At 37.8% G+C, this 23,383-nt stretch overlaps 3 protein-coding genes across 12 annotated transcripts in view; 1 reads left to right on the forward strand and 2 right to left on the reverse strand.

Moving 5' to 3' along the window:
- The window catches only part of LOC111325403 (coadhesin), an 11,530-nt gene extending 1,362 nt beyond the window's left edge, over positions 1 to 10,168 (reverse strand). The window contains exons 1-11 of one of the 2 annotated variants that reach the window (XM_088757024.1): positions 7,337 to 10,168; positions 6,254 to 6,401; positions 5,350 to 5,523; positions 5,006 to 5,179; positions 4,380 to 4,553; positions 4,083 to 4,256; positions 3,498 to 3,671; positions 2,505 to 2,678; positions 2,150 to 2,321; positions 1,866 to 2,032; positions 1,352 to 1,513 (exon numbers count right to left, since the gene is read on the reverse strand). In XM_088757024.1, the coding sequence (XP_088613150.1) occupies positions 1,352 to 1,513; positions 1,866 to 2,032; positions 2,150 to 2,321; positions 2,505 to 2,678; positions 3,498 to 3,671; positions 4,083 to 4,256; positions 4,380 to 4,553; positions 5,006 to 5,179; positions 5,350 to 5,523; positions 6,254 to 6,401; positions 7,337 to 7,591 (1,948 nt within the window). In that variant the 5' untranslated portion in view covers positions 7,592 to 10,168. Of the gene's footprint in view, positions 1 to 1,351; positions 1,514 to 1,865; positions 2,033 to 2,147; positions 2,322 to 2,504; positions 2,679 to 3,497; positions 3,672 to 4,082; positions 4,257 to 4,379; positions 4,554 to 5,005; positions 5,180 to 5,349; positions 5,524 to 6,253; positions 6,402 to 7,336 lie in introns of both variants that reach the window. The other variant, XM_022929212.2, reaches the window with a different exon arrangement.
- A 309-nt stretch (positions 10,169 to 10,477) lies between these two features.
- Positions 10,478 to 13,014, reverse strand: LOC111325952 (uncharacterized). The gene is made up of 3 exons (XM_022929875.2): positions 12,911 to 13,014; positions 12,525 to 12,709; positions 10,478 to 11,777 (listed from the first exon to the last, which is right to left on the reverse strand). The coding sequence occupies exons 1-3, from the start codon at positions 12,945 to 12,947 to the stop codon at positions 11,526 to 11,528; spliced, it is 474 nt and encodes a 157-aa protein (XP_022785610.1). The 5' UTR covers positions 12,948 to 13,014; the 3' UTR covers positions 10,478 to 11,525.
- A 4-nt stretch (positions 13,015 to 13,018) lies between these two features.
- The window catches only part of LOC111324587 (focadhesin), a 39,080-nt gene continuing 28,715 nt past the window's right edge, over positions 13,019 to 23,383 (forward strand). For 4 of the 9 annotated variants that reach the window (XM_022928188.2, XM_088757012.1, XM_088757013.1 and 1 more), the window contains exons 1-7: positions 13,021 to 13,147; positions 15,853 to 15,927; positions 16,220 to 16,374; positions 16,957 to 17,058; positions 18,112 to 18,213; positions 20,247 to 20,401; positions 21,163 to 21,254. In XM_022928188.2, coding sequence (XP_022783923.2) covers positions 13,091 to 13,147; positions 15,853 to 15,927; positions 16,220 to 16,374; positions 16,957 to 17,058; positions 18,112 to 18,213; positions 20,247 to 20,401; positions 21,163 to 21,254 — 738 coding nt within the window. In that variant the 5' untranslated portion in view covers positions 13,021 to 13,090. Of the gene's footprint in view, positions 13,148 to 13,288; positions 13,381 to 13,583; positions 13,608 to 15,852; positions 15,928 to 16,219; positions 16,375 to 16,956; positions 17,059 to 18,111; positions 18,214 to 20,246; positions 20,402 to 21,162; positions 21,255 to 23,383 lie in introns of those variants that run through there. The other 5 variants (XR_016000024.1, XM_088757015.1, XR_016000025.1 and 2 more) reach the window with 4 other exon arrangements.

The raw sequence follows: 23,383 nt of genomic DNA on the forward strand, positions 1-23,383 counted from the left end.
AGCTTGTTCTCTCTCTCTCTCCTGCCAATTGTTAAGCTCACCCAGATCATGATGACAACCAGTCACACGATCGAAATGCAAAAAGCAGATGTTTTTCAACTTGGTTTCGTGGGGTAAGTGAGGAGCAAATCCATCGGAAGCTCTCAACTGAGACAAAACCCTCACTCGATTTAGTTTGATTTTCAAATTCCTCCGTGACCACGTTCAAATTCCCTTGCATCGAGATGTTTGATCGCAATCGTGTTGGCTGTTGGAAAGCTGGATCAGTCAGCCATCTTCATCACTTGTCCGTTCAACAGAGAAATTTCATTCGTGTTGTCAGTAAACAACATTCTTATTAAAATTTGAGGCACTGAGTAACTATCAAAGATCTGTAGGACGAGAAATCCGAAAACGCAAACAATCTGAAGATTACACAATGAAGTCTACATACCGATTACTGCACAAAGAAAAAAAATGAGCGAGAACATGATGAACGCCTTTCACCGTATTCTTCTCTTAAACACAAGAGTACTTCTTAAGGGGTAAACTGTCCAAAAGCTTAGCAAAATCAAGGTTTGTAAGGTGTTGACGACGTAAACTGTCTTCAGCGGAGGTAGCGAGTATGGGTATATTTAAATTAACAGTAAATTGAATGAATTGTTTGCGTGGATAGTTTGTTTCCGGGGGTAACAGTCGACCTCCAGTCTGGAGGTCCAGGTGAAGATAATTCTGAAAGGACTTTGGTCCATGAATATGACTGATATTTCGACAAACTGAGCAGAAGTCGAAAACAGTGTTACTTGACATTGAAGGTTTTGAAACGTGCGCCACTGTAATCGACAACAGTCCCTTTATTGACTACTTCTTATCAAAGCACAGACTACACGATGCACCGTTTACCTCTTGGCATAACACAAACTCCCCTCCCTCTCTACTTACCTCTCTACTTACTGTGCACCGGTCCCAGAGAAAAATTGTCTACCTTAGCGACGATATGAATCTTAATCGTCCAAAACTAGTATTCAGAGCGGTATGAGTGAATTAGATAGAACTTCTGGAGTTCAAACTGATTAGTTGTATAATTTCTTCTTTTGCTAAGTCGATGGTGTAATAAATGTTTTTATTGGTAGGTTGACATTGTGGGACTCTCGCTTGCAAACTCACTGATGATTCCTAGTAGCTTTGAATGTCTTACCCAAAAAAAGAATTGTATTCTATTAGAATATCATAGTATCCTTCTTTTCTACGAGTCTCCAAAATTCTATCTATTCGTCTTTCGTGGTGGAGTTAACCGGAATTGCAACAATTAATTCATGAATTGATTAGCTGAAGAGTGGAAGCTGTTGTGATAAAAAGTACAATTACTCACCCAGACATTCATCAAAAGAACATCTGAGCCTCTCTGTGGGTGGACCGGGGCATTGCTTGCCATTGTTGGATGGAGAGGGCCTGTTGCACTTCCTTATTCTTGTTTTAAAGCAGCTCTTGTCACACCGACCCCAGTTTCCCCACCCAGACCAGCCACCATCAACTAAAATGAGAGAAACCATTAGTGTTGAGATTTCCTAGTTACGTTCTTCGTCGGTCAGAACCAGACCTGAGAGCGTTCGTTTTTCTTATCCCTACCATTACTTGGTTATAAATGTGCTTGCTGCAAGTATCCTTATGGTTACCTCCTCAAACGTGTACCTTTAGTTGTAGATATAGGCGATTATCTCCAATTCACGCTTTTCATTTCTACATTGAATACAACATAACGTACTTCTCAGTCCAGATCGATCAGTTCGTTCAATAAAGGGTGACTGGAAGATGACTTTAGGATCGATTTATTTCTACAAATGAAAAGGGGCGTTTACGTTATTGTTAAGCCTAAAACCGTTTACCTGAACACAAGACGTCGCTGTTGCAGTTCTGAGTCATTTTCCTCGGACCCACACACGTTTTACCACCATGGGCCGGAGGAGGATTAGTGCATGAGTGGGAACGCATTTTTGTTCCACCTCCACAAGTCACACTACATATGTTCCATGCTCCCCATCCACCATTTACGAAAGAAAATTGTTTTTTAACCGAAAAACATTGTAGTTATTGCCATTTTCCAGTATGTCTTACTCTACTATTGACATAGGGGCTAGTATGTTGCTATGGAGCCTGAAAAAGCTCACCTGGACACAAAATATCATCGTTGCAGTTCTGAGTCATTTCGTTTGGGCCCGAACAATTCTTACCACCATGGGCTACAGGTGGATTATTGCATGAGCGAGAACGTGTTTGTGTTCCACCACCACAAGTCACGCTGCATTTCCTCCAATCACTCCACGAAGTCCATCCGCCATTTACTAGAGACAAATCATACATTTTTAATAAAAGCTGGTGACTAGAGCTAACATAAAAAGTTAACATGGATAGAAAAGACGGGCTCACAACTTGCTTTAACATCGTCTCTCATTGCACCTTAACTCAAAGATTCATACTAAAAGCCTAGTGAGGATGAGAAAATCTTGTGACAGATCGTTCCTCACCCGGACACCATACATCATCGTTGCAAATGCGAGTCATTTCCTTAGGACCCGCACAGGTTTTACCACCATGGGCCACGGGTGGATTGGTACATGAGCGAGAGCGTTTTTGTGTTCCACCTCCACAAGGGGTACTGCATTGATCCCAGTCTCCCCACGATGTCCAGCCACCATTAACTGAAAAGAACGTTTCAAAGAGCATTTTAGTGCTGGCTATTCTTGCAATATTTTCTCCATGTGTTTAGCAACATATTTTTTCTATCTGATTAGTACAACACCATCGTTGCAGTTCAGAGTCACTTCCAAAGGTCGAATAGAGCTAAAGAACCAAAGAACGAATGAAATCAACAGGATGAAGAGACCTATCAGCACTTAAAACGTTTCTCATCTGGACAAAATATATCAGTGTTACAGTTCTGAGTCATTTCCTTTAGAGGCTGATAGTTTCTAAAGAAACTGTTTGAGGCTGCGTCAAAAATCTCATATTTCAAACCGGCAGTCTAAATCCCACAGGTATCAACGAACGCTTTTCATTCCACTAATTTATTCGTGTTTTTCTCGTTGCGATGTTCCCACCAATTACGTAGCTCCATTCTCTGCCTTTAAAAGCACACACAACCCAAAATTCCTCTTTTCACTCCGACGAAGGGCTAACGCTCGAAACGTCAGCTTTTATAATCGTAACGGTGGCCAATTTACCATTTCAACTTTGTTGATATATTGAAATAATTTCCTTTAGACTCACGCATATATTACCACCATTCACCATAGGCCACGGATGGATTGGTGCATAAGCAAAGGCGTGTTTGTGTTCCACCTCCGCAACTGGTACTATTGGTCCTAGTCTCCCCATATCGTTCAGCCACCATTCACTTGACGAAAAAATGGTCAAAATACTCTCTGGTCACCGCCATTTTTCCAATATTTTTTACTTATACAAAGCAACATTTCCAAAACGTTTTGTCACGACGGAATATGTGTCTGAGAGATTCTTACCTGGACACGGAACATCATCGCTGCAGTTCTGAGTCTCTTCCTTCAGACCCGAACATATTTTTCCCCCATGACCTGCGGGCGGATTGGTGCATGATCTAGAACGCATCTGGGTTCCACCTCCACAAGTGACACTGCATTTGTCCCAGTCTCCCCATGGTGTCCATCCGCCATCCACTGGGCAAATACATTATGATAAAGGTCATGTTTCCAAAATGTTCTCCTCACAAACAATAAAATTTAAAAAAATATTTGTTTTAAAAGTGGTCCTGAAGCCAAAAATTTGTTTTCTGGATACAGAGCGTTTTCGTTACAGTGAGTCATTTCATTCGGCGAAGTCAGGTGTTATTACTAGAGAGCCCGGGTGGGTTGATGGATGAGCGTGGAAGTTTTCTTTTTCCACCTCCTTACGTGTCACTGTGTTTTTCCCGCTCTTTCTATTCACTTGTTTAGCCGAGATTCACTGAACAAATGCTTTTTCTACATTTTGGTAAAAGTTTGTGTTTCCATTATGTTTCATGATACAGAGCAACATATCTTAATAAAAAATATTTGTTGCGGCAAATCCTGCAGCAAATATGTGCTTACCTGGACAGAGAACGTCATGGTTACAGTTCTGGATCATTTCCTTCGGACCCGAGCAATTCTTACCACCATGGGCCACAGGTGGATTGGTACATGAGCGAGAACGTGTTTGTGTTCCACTTCCGCAAGTGGCACTGCATTTGTTCCAGTCTCCCCATGTTGTCCAGCCACCATTCCCTTAGCGAAGAAATGGTCAAAATACTCTGTTTTAGGTAAGGGCCATTTTTCCAATATTTTCTACTTATATATAGGAACATTTCCAAAACTTTTTGTCACAAAGGAAAATGTGGAGGTTATTACCTGGACACAGAACATCATCTTTGCAGTTCTGACTCTCTTCCTCCAGACCTGAACATATTTTTCCTCCATGGGCTGGGGGTGGATTGGTGCATGAGCGTAAATGTTTTTGTGTTCCACCACCACAAGTCACGCTACATTTGCTCCAACCACTCCAGGACGTCCAGCCACCATTTACTAGAGTTTAGAAAACACGTCGAGTAAAATTAAGGCTTAAAGTTGTTCCATACGTTGTCTTTTGAACAGCACCAAATTTGAAAGAACAATCCTTGTTTTCTAGTATTGCGTGAATTAGGGAGGGGAACCTGGAACAGAGGGCCATGCTTACAGCTCTCAGTTAGAGCTGTAAGCTTCATTGACAAATTGGACGAACCGGGCATAAATTTGAAGAGATTGAAGAAGTGAAAAAAATGACGACAGACCAGGGTGTTTGGGAGCTTTTGAGTCATTTGGGTTTTGAGTCATTTGTAATGTAGTCTGTAACATTATTATAAACCGAAAGGGTTTTTTAAACCCTTTTGATTAACGCTACTTAAAAGTAGAGTTATGATGGAAAAAACGCGGTCGATTGATTTCCACCAATAAAAAGATACATCATCTGTTCTTCAGGCCTTTTAAGAAATGTTTACCTGGACAAAAAACGTTATCTTTGCAGTTCCGGATCACCTTCTTCGACCCTGCACAAGTTTTACCACCATGCGCAGCGGGTGGCTTGGTGCACGATCGAGAGCGCGTTTGTGTTCCACCATCACAAGTCACGCTGCATTTGCTCCAATAACTCCAGGACGTCCAGCCACCATTAACTATTAAAGAAACCACATAAAAAAGTAATTTATAGTTTAAAATTGTCCACGCATGTAACTTAAGTGCACGGCTTAGAAAAAATACGAGACAACCAGCGGTTCCTATCATCAGTGTTAATTAAACGATGCCCAAAAACATCACTAGTGGTCACTATTGAGGAACACTTTACCTGGACAGGGTATGACGTTGCATTCTTTGGTTTGACTGTTACCGTTCTCCGGACACAGGAGTCCCACGCCGACAGGGAGAGGGTTGTTACAAGTCCTGTGTCGTGTTTGTTTGCCTCCACCACAGGTCTTGGAGCAATTTTCCCATACTCCCCAGCAGCTCCATCCTCCGTGAACTTAAATAACATCAAAATGCGAGAATTACAATATACAGTTAGCGAGAAGACACTTCTAAACATCACTCTCTCTTTCTTGCGTTGACGGAAATGTCAGGACATTTGGGGATAATTCGTGGATTTTAGAAAAAGCCTCGTAAAAAAGAAAATGTGCTGACAGTAAATAGCAAAAGAGATGTTTTACGGGTTAGTGGACATAGATATGATTCAAACGTTCGAATTTTCCTTTTCATTTCTGTAATTCCCTTCCTAAAGGTATTATTATGTATTGATACAACCCTCGCACTGCTGGAGTCAGGTTTGCCCGTGATGGATCGTGGATCTAGTTCAGGACTACTGGGACTGTGTAGTTATCTCTCTTGGCACAATACTTTTGCAGAGTGTCAAGAAGGGAGTCCACGTTATGACACATACAGATGTACTACGAAAAAAGTTTAGCCTGTTTCAGGTGTTCCGTTCGTAAAACAGAGCGCGATGGTAATCAACGAGATTGTGACGAAGGAGTGAAAAAACGAGGGAAGATTGGGTCGGGTTGCGTAATGGAAACGACCCAACTCTAACCTCCGTCGTTTTCCTTCTGCCCCCCTCCCCCCCCCCCCCCCATCGTGTCGTGTATTATATCACTCCGTTTTACCAACCGTTTTACTAGCCATGAACGCCTGGAACAGGCTAAAAGAAAATGCTAAATTGAAGTGATTGCGTAATGTAAAAGAAATTACTACACACAAACCTTGTTGGCAGCATTGTCCACCATAACGGGGCAGACATCTGCATGTTGTTTTTTCCAGGGTACCTCCATTGTGACAGTAATGATTACAGCCGCGAGACTGCTTCAAGTCAAATGGGCAAACACCCCCACAAACTGGAAGCTTAACAACCTTATGGAATAAGAATCAAGAAGCAGATTGGGTTTCGAAATGGATAAAGCTCAAAGTATAGGTGCCCGGTTTTCCCTATGGTTACGGGTCTCATGTATCTAGGCGGGGGAGGGGGTTCCTGGTAGGAAAATGACACTTCATAGATCACCATTATACTAATTTAATTTAATTTAGTCCATTTTCACTGCATTAAGTTTTGCAGTGGGGAAGGACTAGAAAGGAACATAGGAACCATTCGTGCTAGTCCACCCTCCCACCCATCCCACCCCAGGGGAGGACATCCATCACACAGTAATCTCGTGTGTGGGAAATTAACGTCTCCTACCCCAACCCTGCAGGAGACGGGACCTCCATTTATTCGTCCCTATCCGAGAAGACTAGAATATCTAACCATTTCTTGATGTTATAGAAAGGCAGCAAATTCTTCTCAATTATTTTAAGACCCTGAGTGTTGGTCCGGCCGGGGCTCGAACCCTCGACCTCCCGCACAACAGTCCAGCGCTCTATCCATTGAGCTAACCGGGAGGCGGTTATGAAGATTATTCAATTATTCAATTATTCAATTATTCTTCAATAAGAACATAAATATTACAACTCCGTGAATTATTTGCTAAAGTTATCGTTATTCGTATTTTCTAACCATGCAAGGTTATCAAAACAATTTGCCTTAAAATCCTGGCTCGACTGCTTCGTAAGGGTTATTAAGATTCTCACTGTTCTTGAAGCCCTGTGTAAATTTATGTGATCTGCTTGCCGCTCAGGATAAACTGTCGGTACGCAATCCTGGCCCAATCCTTCTCATTTCTCAGTTTTATACTCGACATGTTACTTCTAATACAATTTGGTTTCCTTACTTCACTCATCAGGAGCTAAAAATGATTGTAAAGTTCAGATTTGCCATAGGCACCCGTAAAATGATTCGAGAAACAGCCTACCGTTCTATTGCGTATCTGCACTCCGCTTGTTCCGCAAGCTACTGAACATCTACTCCACGCGTTCCACTGAGTTACCTCACAGTGTTTCATGACATGACAATGTTTTCGCCGAGATTTTGTTGGCTTTCGAGTGGTTGGTTTGCGTGTTGGTGGTTTTGTTGTCTTGTAGCCTATCCTGCGTCTATGTGATTCGACTTTATGAGTGGTTAGCAGAACGTGGACAAATAGAACAAGTAGCAGGTAGGACTTCTTCATTTCTAACACTATGAAACCTGTTCGTACGCTTCACCTTTGCATATGTATGTATCAGTGCAGTGTCTAGTTGACAGTTGGTTCAAAACGACACGCGACGGCACAATTCATTCACGTAGCTAGGCTTCTAGACGCTAATACTGTTTACATAGGACAAAGGTAAGATTGAGGAGACCATTATAAGCCGCTCAGCACAACAGAGACCTTTTCCAAATATTTGCTGGGGATTCAGACAACTTAACACACAGCTGGCTGAACGAATCTTAGCTGTAGAACACTTGGGCATCAACTACAGTAGATCTACGGGACAAACCAACTAAAGTATTTCAAAAATAAAGTATGCCACTCCCATGTCTATTATAGCAAACAAAGATACGGCGGATTTGCATAAAAAAGAAATATCACATTGCTTGTTTTCTATTTGATCTAGCAAAATGAAAAGAAAACTCTTAAGGTGACAGCCGTAATTTCTATGTTGATTGTTTGACGGGTTCTTTTTATTAAAGTTTTGTAGAGCCTCACTACTCTCCATAGTGTCTTCATCTAACTCTAATGAACAATTCTTAGCTAGCTATGGATATTTGAGTCTGGATTTTAGGAACGATCATCTTCATAATGATTTGAAAGACCCTCGTTTATTTCACTTTCACTTGAATTTTCTCAGCTTTGCACTCTTTCTTCTTGGTAACTTTTTCAAGTTTCGGTAGATGTGCGCTGTTTATGGCTTTTACATTTTTTTTTAGATGTTTAGCTGTCCTTCATCTTTAGTTTCAGTAGCAGAAGCCTTATTAGTTGGTTTTACATTTTTGTTCATAACGAGAGCTAGACGAGACCTCAAACTGCAAGACTCTCGAAAGAATACTTTGTCCTGCAGGACTTCTCTGCCCTGTAAGCTAGAAAAGCAACACCGCTTTGTGTCTAAAAGTATTTAAATAGGTAAACTATACGGTAAAATTGATTATGATCTCTAGAGACAATTTTTCTCATTGAAAGTACTCAGTTGAATAAACTTCAGGGTTCTGTTTAATACAGGTAACTTATTACTCATTTGATTCTCATAGTTTCGTATTAACCAGGAAAAAAAAACACTTAATATGTGAATCCTTAAATCCTCAGTAATGTTTACAGTGCCATCACCAGTATCATCTCCATCCTCATTATGATAAGGTGAAATTGTTGATCATGTCAAGTTCTACAAAATTCAATTTTGCGTATTCCAGAATAATCAACAACCATACGGCATGAGCGCACGATAGATATCAGGTGAGAGCCACAATGGCGCCATCCAAATTACGCAAATAACTGAACCGGTTCGTTAACGACACGTCTATCACAAAATCTGCGAAACACACTCACACAAAAAAAAGATATTGTTTGTCCTGCTTTACGAGGTAAAGGTAGCGATCCCTGCGCATCAGTGGCATGCTCTGTGGGCTTATCAAAACTTAGCAATCGCGATGTAAAAGTGAAGAATATTAAGAAGTTTCGTCCTCCAACGTCCGTCTTAAAACGAATCCAAAAAACGGCTCCATCTTCGACATTCTATTACAAACTTTTGTAACCAAAAATCTTAGTTGGGGTGACTAAATTTTTTAACGCCAATTCTTTGATTGATCGTAACTTCCACACTTTTATCGCTGTTTCTTCTAATAGTCTGAAAAATGCTAAGTCACTTTTTGAACATGTGTTTATTTTTTATTTTTTGTTCAACATCTTAGGTCATCATAGCAACATGACAGTCTCTTGGAAACACCCTTGATTTTAGCTTTATGTGCCTGTAACTCACAAAGGAGTTTAGTGAACCCCATCTTTTATTGTTGCACTGCTAACAGCATAATATACTAAGATTCATCTTTCCACAAAATTCAATGAAAATACTCAGCGTCACGTTCATTTCTAGATAATTTTGAATGGCTTAATGACTTGCAGAAAGATAAAACTTGATATGTTTAAGGCAAATCAAAAATGAAAAAAAAAACAAAACAAAACAAAACAAAAAGGTGACATGGGAATTATTAGCATCTAAAATCAAGGCAAGGTACCTAGCACGCATTGGAAATTTTTACAAACTTCTTGAGAGTATTAGATTTTTGTTGTTTCACCAGTTGACAAATATGCAAACTTAAGCATTCTACAAGATTACTGTTTTTAACATTTGTTTAAATGTTGCCATTCTCTGGTGTGCACTAGCTCACTGAAAAAGTAACAATATTTAAGGCAAAAATTAAATATTATCATAGTGTGTGAATCTGGTCAATATTTCAAACTATCATGTTGAGCTTAATGTCAAGAACACAATGATTTTCCTGCATGCTTTGGTTTAGATGTTTCATCAAGTAAAACACCAAACAGAGACTTAAGAATCACTTGACTTTTTATGTCTGACAATCTCAAGAAGTTTACAGGATCCTGTGGAAATTGTTCACAAATTCCCTTGGTGCCAAGTATATCACCACAGAGTAATTTCTTACCCAAAACACAATTCCTATTTGGCTTTGTCCTTTTTGCCTTTGGATTTTTTCTATATGTTAAGGAAAATTGGTGTATACCAATAATGTATTGAAAAGTACCCAAAGATGATAATAAAACAAAATAAAAGTCAAGAACAAGGTTGTCTGCTTGTTGTAAGTGAAGCTAAGTTAACGCAATCTCATCTAATGCTTCTCTCTAAAAGCATTTTTTTGCATAAAATTTACACATAAGTAATGAAAAATTACACTACATGTATGTCAACAGAATAATGCATGCATATATTTATACTTCTTCACATATTTACAACTTTCAAGTTAACAATTTACAGTAGATGCTAAGAGTACTGGTCATTGTAATCATGTCAATACTGTCTAACACTAGCATGGTCAAAGGGTACACTATACATACATACATACATACATACATACATACTTTATTTAAGGTATCAAAGAATAAACAACACAAATAATACCCTAAAAGGAGGTTTAAGAGGTTAACCCTATACTGTACAACCAACATCATGAGGTAGAGTCAATTCAATTGTACAGATAAATTTAAGAAAAATTTTATGTTTTTAACTGGAGTTGCATGAACCCGAGCTCTTACATGTGTGACTTGAGACCATGACTGACTAAAACAGTATTTAGTCTGACCAAACCTGAAACTGTTTCCTTATGGTTTGTAGTAAGTTTGAAGAGAAAAAAGCTTAACTTCAAATATAGGGAAACATGAAAATCCTGCATTTCACTTTACAACCTTTTTCAGGAATATATATCAACCAATAAGATACAGGGTATTTTGCTACTCATATACACCTCTTGCCTTCATGTACTGACAGAGAAATTTAAGCTAGTTCATAGACTATCGTTATTATCTTGGAGAAAACATTTCAGTGAGAAAAGTTAGTTTTGTATTTGCACAAATACAATGCAAAAACATCTTCAATAACATCATTAGAATTTCATTTTTCTCAACTTCACAGTCTTTCATTTCTTTGGAAAATGGTACTACTAATTAGATTTCCGCTACATTTTCCGAAATTCTTTACTAGCAAAGACAAAGTTTCTGAAAAAGGGTATTGTTGAACAAATCTTACATACTTTTAGGCTACAAACTAAAAACTGTATTTCACTTCTACCCAATCAGCATCAAAATTTTTTTCATGCACATCATCAGGATTGTAATTGTGCACATGGAATAACACATGTTTAACATGAATATTTCTCAACCAAATGGTTTTCCAAAGATGTTATTGTTCACCTACAAATTAAATACAATCTCTCTTTTCCATCAACGAAGCTCAAAAGGTGTCATAAAATTCCTTATCTCAGAACTAAAATGTATAAATTGTTAATTTTCAAACCAGTAAACATGAAAATTACAAAATTCAGATTGGTTAACATAATAATTATACTAACTACAATAATATTTATCAACTATCTTGGTATTAAAGAGGACATGACAGTCAACTCTTCAATTTAACCAATGGAACACTTTTAGTTGCAATACAGTTGTCACAGACCCACTCTGCATTCTCCTCAGCAGTTAGCAAGTCATAAGCTAATTCGGTCAAGCCTGTGCAGACACGGTGATACCACTGGGCACAGCCTGTCTCACAGAATATGGCATCATCATTATCATTTACTTCCCTTTTACAAATGCCGCATGGATACACTGGATCAATTTTGAGGCTTGGTCTGTTCATTCCTACAGTGGTCTAAGGAAGTAATGAATTGTCATAAGAATACAGTCAAACCAACTCTGATGCAAGAAAACCTCCTTTTTTTTTTTTTTTTTTTTAAAAAAATTTAAAAAAACATAAAACAAACAAAAAACAAACTAAAACAAAACTAAAACAAAACTAAAAAAAGCAAAACAATAACAACAACAACAGAAGAAACAAAAAAGCTTAATAGTTGGCCTCAAGCCCTTTCTCATTTTATCTCATCCTTCTGGTAGCCAATCAGGACTCAGTTGACATTGCCTGCTTGGGGACATAATGCATATGACCACCAATCGTAAGGTGAACTGTGTCTATAAATGCACAATAAACCCACACAAGAGGTTATAAACTGCTTATAATCTCTTACACACAAGGGTCATTTATTTTTTCTTTGTTTAGATTGTCTTCTACCATTTTTTGCGACTTCATTGCAACACTGTACAAAAGTTATCAACTTTGTAAGTCTGCTCCACACACTTTTTCCTTGGGCAAGATCAAAGTGGGCAATCCTGAACACAGCGACCATATTGCCTGCTCCCGTAGCCAATCAGAACACAAGATTTGCTTCATATTGGCCATGGGCACTGCCAGCTATCTAATAATAGAACGTATATTCTTCACCCCAAAATATGCTTCAAAATTGTTTGTTTAAGTAACAAAATTTAAACTCGTGCGACTAGTAACCAATTGCAAATAAACATCAACAAGTGTATCCATTCTGAATTTGTAGATATACAATACCTCGGTAGGATGTGTATTTGATTCTGTGATAAAGGCGGGAGGTACACCAAAGTGTTGCATTGATGTAATAGGGCTGGCAAGATCTGATGAGCCAGAGCTTTCCTTTCCCTGTTTCTTTTGAGGACTCTCAGGGTTAGATCCACTGCTTTCTCCTTCGGCCTCTATTTCATCAGGATTAGCACCATCTGCCAGGTAAAAATTTCCCCAAATTTTTATATTACACCATGAACGCTTAAACATGGACAAAGAAGAGGAACAGAAACCTTCATTAGCTTTAGTCTAAGCTTATACTTATGGCGAGTCTAAAACGATAACCCTGTGTAAAATTTGTGTATATAGCAAGTCTACAAGAAGAGAATTACACTGTCGGGATATGAATCTCTAACCTCTAAACCTTGCTGGAACCTTCCTTTGGCGAGGCATTCCTCTGCTCTACCAAGACGACGCTAACGAAATCAATATGGCGGATTGTTTATCGGGATTATTGGATAAAATGTGTTACGTTACACAAACAAAAATATAATCATGGGAATAACCACTGACCCAACAGCTCGGGTATAGCTAAGATGGCGGACGAACATCGAAAGCGACTGTCGTCCAAAACTTCTTCATATCAATCACAGGTAGAAAATCTTGTCTAAACACTGAAAGAAAAATTAGCATATAGGCTTATGAATAACATCATTTTGTAAACATTGATTATCCAAGCTTCTTAGTCCAGATATGCTCCCTTTCCAACCAAAAAGGCACTCAAAGAGTTATTCGGTTATATCCTTGAAGAAGTTGTCCAGGGAGAGGATACGATTGACAGGGAAAGCTAGATGGAAGATGGGAGTGGAAACACCAAACAATTTGAGTATGATGGCAGCTCTATCGTGAAATGATAGATTTTAAGTACTTAGAAATTGTAGCCCTCACCACCCAAATTAAATCTCCTGGGACTGATTGAGAAGTCAGGCCTTGAGAGTTGGAGATGTTGTGCCCCTTAATTGATGTAAACGCAAGTTTCTGCGAATTTCATTACAGAAACATACTTGAATAACCTCTATGCATTGGTATGGGTTTACGGTCAAGATGCTGGCGGTCAGTATAATGCCAGGAAACCGAGTCATGTCGCCTGGAGTTTTAGTCATGTCACACGAACAAAAGAGTCTGGTCACTTGTAAAAACGCCAAAATGGCATATTTTTAGATAGTGCTGAAGGTACCAATCAATCGAGACACCCTTTTGGTGTATTTACTTATTTACCAATGCTACAACAATAAAATGTCACAGAACTTCAATTTCAAACCTTTAAATTTCTCTTTATATACCGGCATACCAAAATGTTCAAGGTCCCTGAGAACTGTTCTTAAAAATTTCAATTGAGACAGATAAAACCAACATAAACAATGTTTATTATTTTAATTCAACCTATGACAGCATATTGCAAAAGGGTTATGCGAGGGAGAACTTTCCCTAATCACCTTAGTTGTATACACCACTTTCATAAATGGCTGCCGGATTGATATTCTTTTTTTTAAATTCAAATTAACCTCACTAGCCTCGCTTGAGATAATGTATTCTTTTTAATTTTGAACTGGAGAACGAGGCCAGAAAGGCTAATTTAAATTTAAACAAAAGAATATTAATCTGGCAGCTATTTATGAAAGTGGTCAATACTAGCAAGATAAATCCTAACATAATCCTATCGTGAACTAAGTCCTGTGTAACATAATAAAATAAACTTATCTAATGAATCAGTACAGATTGATCCATGTTAGGTGGGAGCAACTTTTAGTAGTCGTCTTATTGAAATTTACTTTCTTCATATATTCTTTGATTGGATCAAGACATATATGCAACCACCAGAGGGAAAAGGACACAACTATATAATTAATGCCCATTCTGTTTTTTTTCCTTTGTCCCATGCTCATGACTAGACGAATAACATCTCTCCATATTTCTTTATCAAGCTCAAAACTTACCATCTTTCTTACTCTTTACAAAACATGACACTTGGGACATTGTCAGTCCTAGCAGTATGCAGGATGCATGTCAAATATGAACTTTGTAATGGACCTTGCTCACCATAGAGTCTCTGGGCTCAGTGGTAGAGCATAGGAATGCAGAATCAGAACTTGTCTTAGGTTTAATTTCTTATGGGGACTCAGAAATTTTGCTTTGTCCCATGCTTGTGACTTGATGAAAAACATTTTTAATTAACATCCATTTGTGGGACAATCAACATTTGTTTGTGCTTTCTTCTTTTTATTTGTTATTATTACAAAGGTCACCAATAGTCACAAAAGAACTTTATGTATGTTTTACTTGCTTGACTTTAACTAATTTGTCATATGGGGCAATCAATATCTGTTTCCTAGGATTTTGATCATCATTGAGTGTTTGAAAGGGTGCCAGTCTACCAGTGGTTTAAGAACAAGCTGATTCCCATTGGGTATGAATCGACAGAGTCTGAAATGTCTGTGGGTACGAAACAAGTAAATACCAAACAGACAGTACAACTCTGCATTCTGTTATAGAAACAAATGATGCTTCCCTTTGTTGTTAGAAACAAACATAGCCTTTAGAGTTTTTACTCAAGCATATTTCATTTCTAACCATATGATTGATTTCTAAGTCTTGATGGTGTTCTTAGAGTCACCAAGATAAAATTTCTCAAACTTGCGAAGTCTGTGAGTATGAAACAAGTACATACCCAATGAACAATGCTTCATTTTGTGGTTAGAAAACAAACAACTTTTTTAGAATTGTTACTCAGACATATTTCAGGTCTGACCATATGATTGATCTCTGTGTAGTCAAAGTTTTCATGGTGTTGTTAGAAACCAAGGTAGTGTTTCTCAAATTTAGGAAATGTCTGTGAGTTTGAAACACATACCAAATGAACAATGCCTCTTATCACTTTGTTGTTAGAACGAACAACATTGTTGTCAGTGGAACATTCTTTGATCATCATTTGTTGTAATAAAGAGCACTTAAGATTACTCAAATTTATTACCTTAATATACAATGTGTTAGTCTGATCTTTTAACTATTGTTTCTTTGGGCAGTTTAACTTTGCTTTTTAGGCTGACATGATTAAAATTTTGGGCGCATGACTCAGGGTCTGGACCACATGACTCTGGGTGAGATGACTTCCAGGCGACTTGGCTGGTTACCTTTGGAATGTCATTAAGTTGTTAAAATTTTGCATTCTGAAACCTGATTTGATAATTAAAAGAATGAATTTTTACTGTAATTCTTTGATTTTAGTGCAGAGTTGAATGAGTTTCAATCTACATGTTTTACTGGTTTATTTTCTTTTTTTGATAATTTGCTTGAACAGGAAGTATGGAAGCTTTATGACTGCATCTTGATTAAGAAACCACCTGGATCTGTCCTAAATGCCAACTCTGTAGAGGTGAGTAAGTGCTGTGAATGGTGAAGACACAAATAACTTGGTAACCTATTCATTCTATAGATGCAATTTCAGACAATCAAGAAATTTGCATGTTCAAACATTTGTTTCTCATGAAGTGCTTTATGTCATTATGCAAGCACTCTTACACATACCAGAAAGGAACCAGGTCCAACAAAGTTAATTTGAAGCACATGTTTAAACCAGTAGTTCAAATTATTCCTTTCATGCTTATGTGTACTGGTAACCATACTAAATGTGGTACAACTAATGAGCACTGTGTTTTCTCTCTCAGATTCCTGAACTGAAGTTATTATGGGAGCTGACTGGAGATTCATCAGAAATTTTAAGCAGATTGTGTTGTAATTGCTTGGTAGAACTAGTTGTTGATAATCATGCTGAATTGGAATACATCTTGAGAGGAGTATTAAGTGTTGCTCCATCTGCAAGGTGGGTCTTTACACTTACAGCCAGGTTTCCTCAATGTTCCATGATGTGTCTTATGCAGCCAAGATAAATCAAACTTTCTCCAGATGTTGTCATTGTATACTTGCATGCAAGCTGATTCTGTGTCAAAGGGCTAGAGAAGCTTATTCTGCAAGAGAGCAAAGTCCTCTGTAGAGGATCCAATCATGATCAACGATGCCTTTAGAGTTCCTAAGATTTCTGATGAATCCATGTATCCAATGCTCTCATTTTTCGGAAAACATTGCATTCATTCAAGCTAGTTTTTTTTATGATATAAATTTTAGAGAAAGTGGCATGTACGGCTGTGATATCTCAAAAGTCATGCTAGGCTTGAGATATTGTTTTGCGAGCATAAGCTAGCTTGAGATACAGTTGTGTGTACCTGTTGAAGTTTCTGATCCACAGGTATGAGGGTTGGCAAATACCATGGAGAGCCCAAGGTTTAAGTTTCCCTTTTATTGCCATAGGCTTGAAGTTAACCTGTGTTTTTGGTTACATTGCTCAAGCCACTAACCGTACAAGCTGTGATCTTGACCTCTTGGGGTTTTTCTCTAAAATACACAGAAATCTGGTCGGTATAACAAAAGCCTTGAGTTGTTTGCTCACCTTTCAAGTTTATAAATGTACTACAGCTGGTATGGATTATTTCTGCCCTTTTTCCTTGAGGTAAGTGCTGCACATATGGCATTGAACTCAATTGATTTTATTAATTCTTTTCCATTGAAAGTTATTTTCATACATTGACACTGTTAATGATAGGCTTTTTGTGAAATGGGTTGAAGTTTCACAGAATAAAATCTTTTGACTGGGTATTTTTATTGGATCTACATATATTGTAAGATATGCTTACTGGTAATGTAATTTGAATTCAGTAGAATATTTTAGTGAGGCAAATGTTATCCATGCAGTGGTTTCACCAGTGGAATGAGGGGACCCAAGGGAAGTTGTGGGGGATTGCCAGGAGCTACTGCACAATTTGTTTGGCGGCTTTGTATTTGCTTTGTTTCCCTCCCTTCCCCTTCTCCTACTTCATGATATTAAGTATTCACTCCACACAGGGGTTTGTCAGTGTTTTGATGATAGGTACATGTACCTGGCTTGGTTGTTATAAGGACCTAATGTAACTGTGAAGGTGATTGCTGCCCTCCTCCAATGCGATTTACAACAAGTTGCAAAATGAGTTGAGATGTGTTGTGATGGCAAGAGATAATTTTTCACCATGTGATCCAATGTAATGTATTCCCCACTCCCCCTCTTTGCAATGATGGTAGCTGAGGAGTATCGTGTTCAAAACTTTGATGAACACCATTGAACGAGGGAAGGGGGGCAGTATTTAGTTTTTGCACTAAATTACTTCTTGGCCATCTGATGAAGTAGGTAAATGCTCTCTTTGCCCAAGGTGTCTCAACATTTTTGCAACTGGTTGTACCTTTACTGTTTATCTATACATATACTCCTGACCAATACTATAATATAATGACAAATGTGTTTTAGATATCTAGTTAACCTACCACATGACATTAATGTGGAATCTTTTTTGTATATGTAAGATGAATCTTCTCTTATTGTGGAGAAGGTTCTTGTAATTAACAAGTTGAGTGCACAAAGTTTGCACTTTTTATGGTACATGTAGATAACTATTACTGAAAATAATGATATACATGTGACATGTGGAGTGTTTCTTCATTTACCTGACCGTCTATCTGTCTGTGTTATCAGGGCCTCTCCCCACCCATTTATTACACTACTGATAAGTCGTCCTGAAGGTGCAACAATCCTGATCCAAGAAGTCAATGTGTTACTTGTAAACAGTGTCAAAAGGTAAAGCTATACTTAAAATCACCACCCAACTTTCCTGATGTTGTGATGTTGTGGCAAGTCCTGTATCTTTTGAACCATGCATGATCATCATTCAGTTTTTCCTTATTGTGCTCCAGGTACTAGATCACTCAGCTCCATTGGTCAGACTTTAACTTGCCTTCCTTTCAGCATCACATTCAGCCTAAAAACAAGTTTGAAATGGTGTTAACCTGGTTACATAAATCTGCTTATTAAAATATACTTTTATTTAGCAAAAATGTTAAGGGCATTTTGCAGAAGTCTGTTCCTAAATTAAATAAAAATGTATGTTCATAGGTAGAATCAGAAATCTGGTTTGCTTTTGGTTAACATCCAAATTCCCCCTTACCCTCTACATTTGTTACAGACCCTTTTTCCGAGCTTCCCCTTCCAAACTGGAAGTCATCACTTAGAACAGATGTTGGCAATTAAAAAATTGGAGAAACACAACAGAAGTGCAACATCTTGAGAGTAAAATCTGAATTTTTCACAGTTCAGGGCTTGAAATTAATGGTATCCCGTTAACCAATAGTTAGTAATTTCCAATGTTTGGTTACTAAAAATGTGTCCAACTAACCTGACATGGTTAGTAAAATTTTCTAACATATTTAAACATTGGTAGACCTCAGGACAAAGAGCATGTATTCCCGACTCTCAGAGGAATACTTAGAATACTCAAGTTGTTTAATCAACTTAAACTCTTTTTAGAGAATGTACTGTAGATGTACTGTTCTTGACTAATCATGGCAAACGAGAGGGAAATAAAATTGGTGCATAATTGTTAACGTTTTTAAGGTCACCATGCAATTTTAGCTACTCTTTAATTTGTCCTAGTTGTTATTATCAAAATGTTCAATATTTGAGATATTGTAACTTGTGAGCTTGGATACCAAACTTTATAATTTGGTTAGTGTTACGGTATTTTCCAAACTGCCAGAAAGATACAACTTGTACTAACTCAACCACTTTATTGACTGATGTAATAACTATGGAGCGATACCAATAACTAATACAATAACTATCCTTTTAACTTGGAGCCTTCTATAAATACTATAGCTTCATTATCAGTGCACTACTGCACAACTCACTTTTAAATGCACTCGTGCACAATGCAAAACGTGTCCTTTCAATCACAACGCTGATAAAATATCGGGACCCAAACGATCCATTAAGATCACCAATCACTTCATGTGCACCTTTGCCGATGTAATAACTATATTGCATAACTTGTACTCATTGCAAAAAGATATATATTGGTGAAACAGGCAGAAGACTAGGTGACCGATTCAGAGAACACACTCGTGACGTGGAAAAAAATGACAAGGACACATCGAAACCAGTCGCTAGACACTTTAATTTATCTAACCATTCTAAGCGACATATGGCATTCTGCGGTCTTTCCTTACACTTAGGTAGCACGGAAAGGCGTAAAACTCTTGAACAAAAACTCATCTTTTAAACCGGCAGTCTAAATCCCACAGGAATCAACGAACACTTTTCATTCCACTAATTTATTTGTGTTTTTCTCGTTGCTATGTTCCCACCAATAAGGTAGCTCCATTTTCTGCCTTTAAAAGCACACACAACCCACAATTCCTCTATTCACTCCGACAAAGGGCTAACGATCAAAATGTCAGCTTTTGTAATCGTTACGGTGGCCAATTTACCATTTCAACTTTGTTGATATATTCAAATAATTTAGTTAAGGGTGGATCATTGTGCAAAAAAAAAAAAAAAATAAGTGTATGAGACAACTGGCAAACATGAAATTTCTCAGAGCTGAGGAGTTTGTATTTTCTTTTTCCTTTTTTTTTTTCAAGAGAGACACTAGGCTGTGCATTTGTTTTAAAATACAAAGTGTAAATTGATTGAAACCATAATTTGGGTGGGTTCAGTTAACATAAACAATTAAGAAATTGTAGCTATTTTTGGGGTTGATTATGAAACTGTTTTTTGTTCTTTGGAACTTCCTATTTCACATTATCCTATAGATATTTTCTATTCTCTTTGAACAGATATCTCAACTGTGATCCTCAATTTATTCTTCGGATGCTGGAATCATTTTTCAAGTTTGTTCTTTTGGATCCAAATGTCACGGTTAATTGGTTTACTAGGCAGCAATTTTTAACAACTCTCTTGCAAACAGCCAGTGTTATACTGCAGTGTACAGGTATGTCTAAATTTTATTGAAGTGTTAACCTTAACAGTCTATTTTCCTCTAGCATAAATTTATATCTTTATATATTCAGCATATACTGATATCCTCATATATTAACAGTCATTTATAGATTTTCTTACTGGAGTGATTCATTATTATTTAAAATAAGATCGACTGGGCATTACTGCAGTAAAATCAAAATGTGAATCCCTGCCCTGAATGTAGACACCTATGACCAACTCAACAAAAATGAGCTTTTGAATGGGGTTGTAATAAATCAACAGCAGTCAAGGTTCCAACCAGCAAAAAGCACCAAATATATAAAAACTTCCACAACTGCTTAAGGAAAGTCAGGCAATGAATTGTGACAACTCTATCAACATGCAAGGCACAAACTTGCTAACCCTGCATGTATGAATGAATAGTTATCATGGAAATTAAATTTCACGAGGATTGAAATAAATACTTTGTGTTGTATTAAGATGCTACTTAACTTAGACAAAATAGTATAAACATTCCTTGAGCAGCTTGTTGCCTAATTTTTATTAAATGCATATGAATGGTGTCCTGTAGACTTTGAGATTGTCACAATAACATATTTTAGATTGAAGCTACTCTAACAAAACTGTATTTCATAACAGAATGCTGCAAAATCCACCTGCAATATGTTGTCTTCTTGAGTTCACTCGATAGACTGGAACAGGCTCAATTTCTTTCTGCATGAGATAGCATGTTGTATTGACTACATTGAACTTTGTTTCGTTCTAATAAAGAAAAAAATCACAATCATGAAGAAGTTGCTGAAAGAAAAAAGCTTGTTGAGGATATTGTTGATTTATTGGCATCTCTTGTTCCCTGCTTCCAGGTCAGTTTAGAATCAGTGTGGTTATACAGATATGTAACATCAACCTTGTGAAAATATGTAATTAAACATTTTTGGCAATTAAGCAATTGATTACAATGGATTCTTTGAGAAAAGAACATTTCTTTGTGGCTCCTCAAGAGTGGAAAGGTCAGTAAGCAGATATGTGATCTGTCCTATAAAATTAATTACAGTACACATGTATTCTAAAAATGTGGAGTATTAAGGTTCAAAACTATGTGTATTTACAAGAACAGTCTTCTTCAGTTTAATTGGCATGTCTTTGTCATTCTGATGTACATTCATAATACTGGAAGTATGAATTCCTTCCATTTGCCTTACTGTAGAACGAAGGTAACATGTATTTAACAAAGTCTTATTGGACTATTTGAACAAGTGGGACCACTTATTTGGACCATATGAGGTAGTTACACTGGACCATTTTATCAGTTGGATCATTGTATCTTGTAGATAGACCATTTTAACCGATTGAACCATTTCAACCAGTGGGTCAATTTTATCTAGACCATTTTAAGTGGTAGAACCATTTTATCTAATAGATCATTTTAACCAATGGGACAACTTTGACCAGTTGGACTCTTTAGCAATACCATTTTAGATTGGAAAATTTTATCAAGTTGCCTCATTTTAACCAATTGGAGCATTTTAACAAGTTGGACCATTTTATCTTCAGTTGGTAGACTATTTTTAACAGGTTGGACATTTTAACTAGTTGACCATTCTAACTGGTTGGATCATGTTAACCAGTTGAACAATTTCTCCAGCAGAAACATTTTATTAATTGTCTAATTATTTCTAATTAGACAATTAACCAATTGGACCATTTTAACTGACTGGACATAGATATACAAGTGTGGTGTTTTTACTTAAATAACCACTGAGGCTTTCAATGCAACGTAACGATATTTAATGAACATGTAAGACCATAACCGACTACATCTGTAACTCATTCTCCTTTAGACCGCGTGTGCAATTCCACACACTGATTGACTGCTGTCAGAAACACTACATCTCTCCCCTTCTTGATTATAAACTTAAATACGTGTACATCTAAAAGATCGACTTAAGCAACTTATCTCTAATAACTAAAAATGATAAACTGGAATGTGTTTAATTGTCACAAAATTCAATTGCATGCTTCGAGTGTCTATAACTTCTATCGCACAAATAGGACAAAGTCTTTCAGTTTTGCAGGGAGCCTTGTTTGCCTTTGAGATCGCCACAGGGCTGTTGTTGGGCTTGGAGAACTTGATGACTTGTCTAGTTCCGAAACTTCTGGTGACCAAGGCTCTGCTGTTAAATCTTCGTCTGCCTGCTCTTGTGTTATCTTTTCAGCATGCCGAATGTGGCTCGGGACAACTTTGAACATGGATGAGTTCCGCGTGACAGTTTTATTCCCATCACTTGCCGTAACCATAGACCCGTTTTTGCCTTCAACCAAAAGAGGTACTGGACTAAAAGGGGAGCTTAGCTTGTTACGCTTTGGTTGCTTGATTAGAACTGTCTCCTTGCTTGTTCTTGCTCTCTGTAACTCCTAACTTCTGGTCTGCATGAACTTTCATCTTCATCTTCTGTTCTGCATCCATAACTGTCATGTTCTTCTGTTTCTCGAGAACTGGTGGTGTCACTTCTGGAAGGGTAGTCTTAAGATTCCTGTGATTAAGTGCTTCGCATGGTGAGATATCAGTCGTTGAGTGAGGTGTCGCCCAATATTGTCGTAGAAACTTATAAAGTTCTTGTGCTCAACGGTGGCAGCTCTCACGCATTTCTCTAGTGCCTTCATGAAACGTTCCGCTTTGCCATTTGCTCTTGACCAGAGAGGCGTGATTTTGCGGTGGTGAAAACCTAGATGCTCAGCAAAGTTCTTGAACTCCTTGCCATTAAAGGGGGGTCCATTGTCACTCTTTAAGACATCAGGAATTCCTTGTTTAGCGAAAATTGCATCAAGCTTCAGGATGGTGGATCTAGCAGAAGTGGATGTTACGATTTCAACTTCTGGGAAACGGCTGTATTTGTCTATGACGACCATGAGGTACTCTCCAGAAGGGAGTGGTCCTAGAAATTCATCACAAGTTCTTTCCATGGGACGTTTGGTAGCGGTGTCATCCTTA

Source organism: Stylophora pistillata, chromosome 4, assembly GCF_964205215.1.
Source record: "Stylophora pistillata chromosome 4, jaStyPist1.2, whole genome shotgun sequence".
NCBI lineage: Eukaryota > Metazoa > Cnidaria > Anthozoa > Scleractinia > Pocilloporidae > Stylophora > Stylophora pistillata.

Excerpts from the sequence above, each read along its gene's own strand:
- LOC111325952 (XM_022929875.2), bottom strand. The coding sequence starts at position 12,947 with ATGCCTCGCCAAAGGAAGGTTCCAGCAAGGTTTAGAG. Across the intron at positions 12,710-12,910 it reads GGTTCCAGCAAGGTTTAGAG|ATGGTGCTAATCCTGATGAA; the intron begins GTTAGAGATTCA and ends TTTACCTGGCAG. Across the intron at positions 11,778-12,524 it reads CAAATACACATCCTACCGAG|ACCACTGTAGGAATGAACAG; the intron begins GTATTGTATATC and ends TTACTTCCTTAG.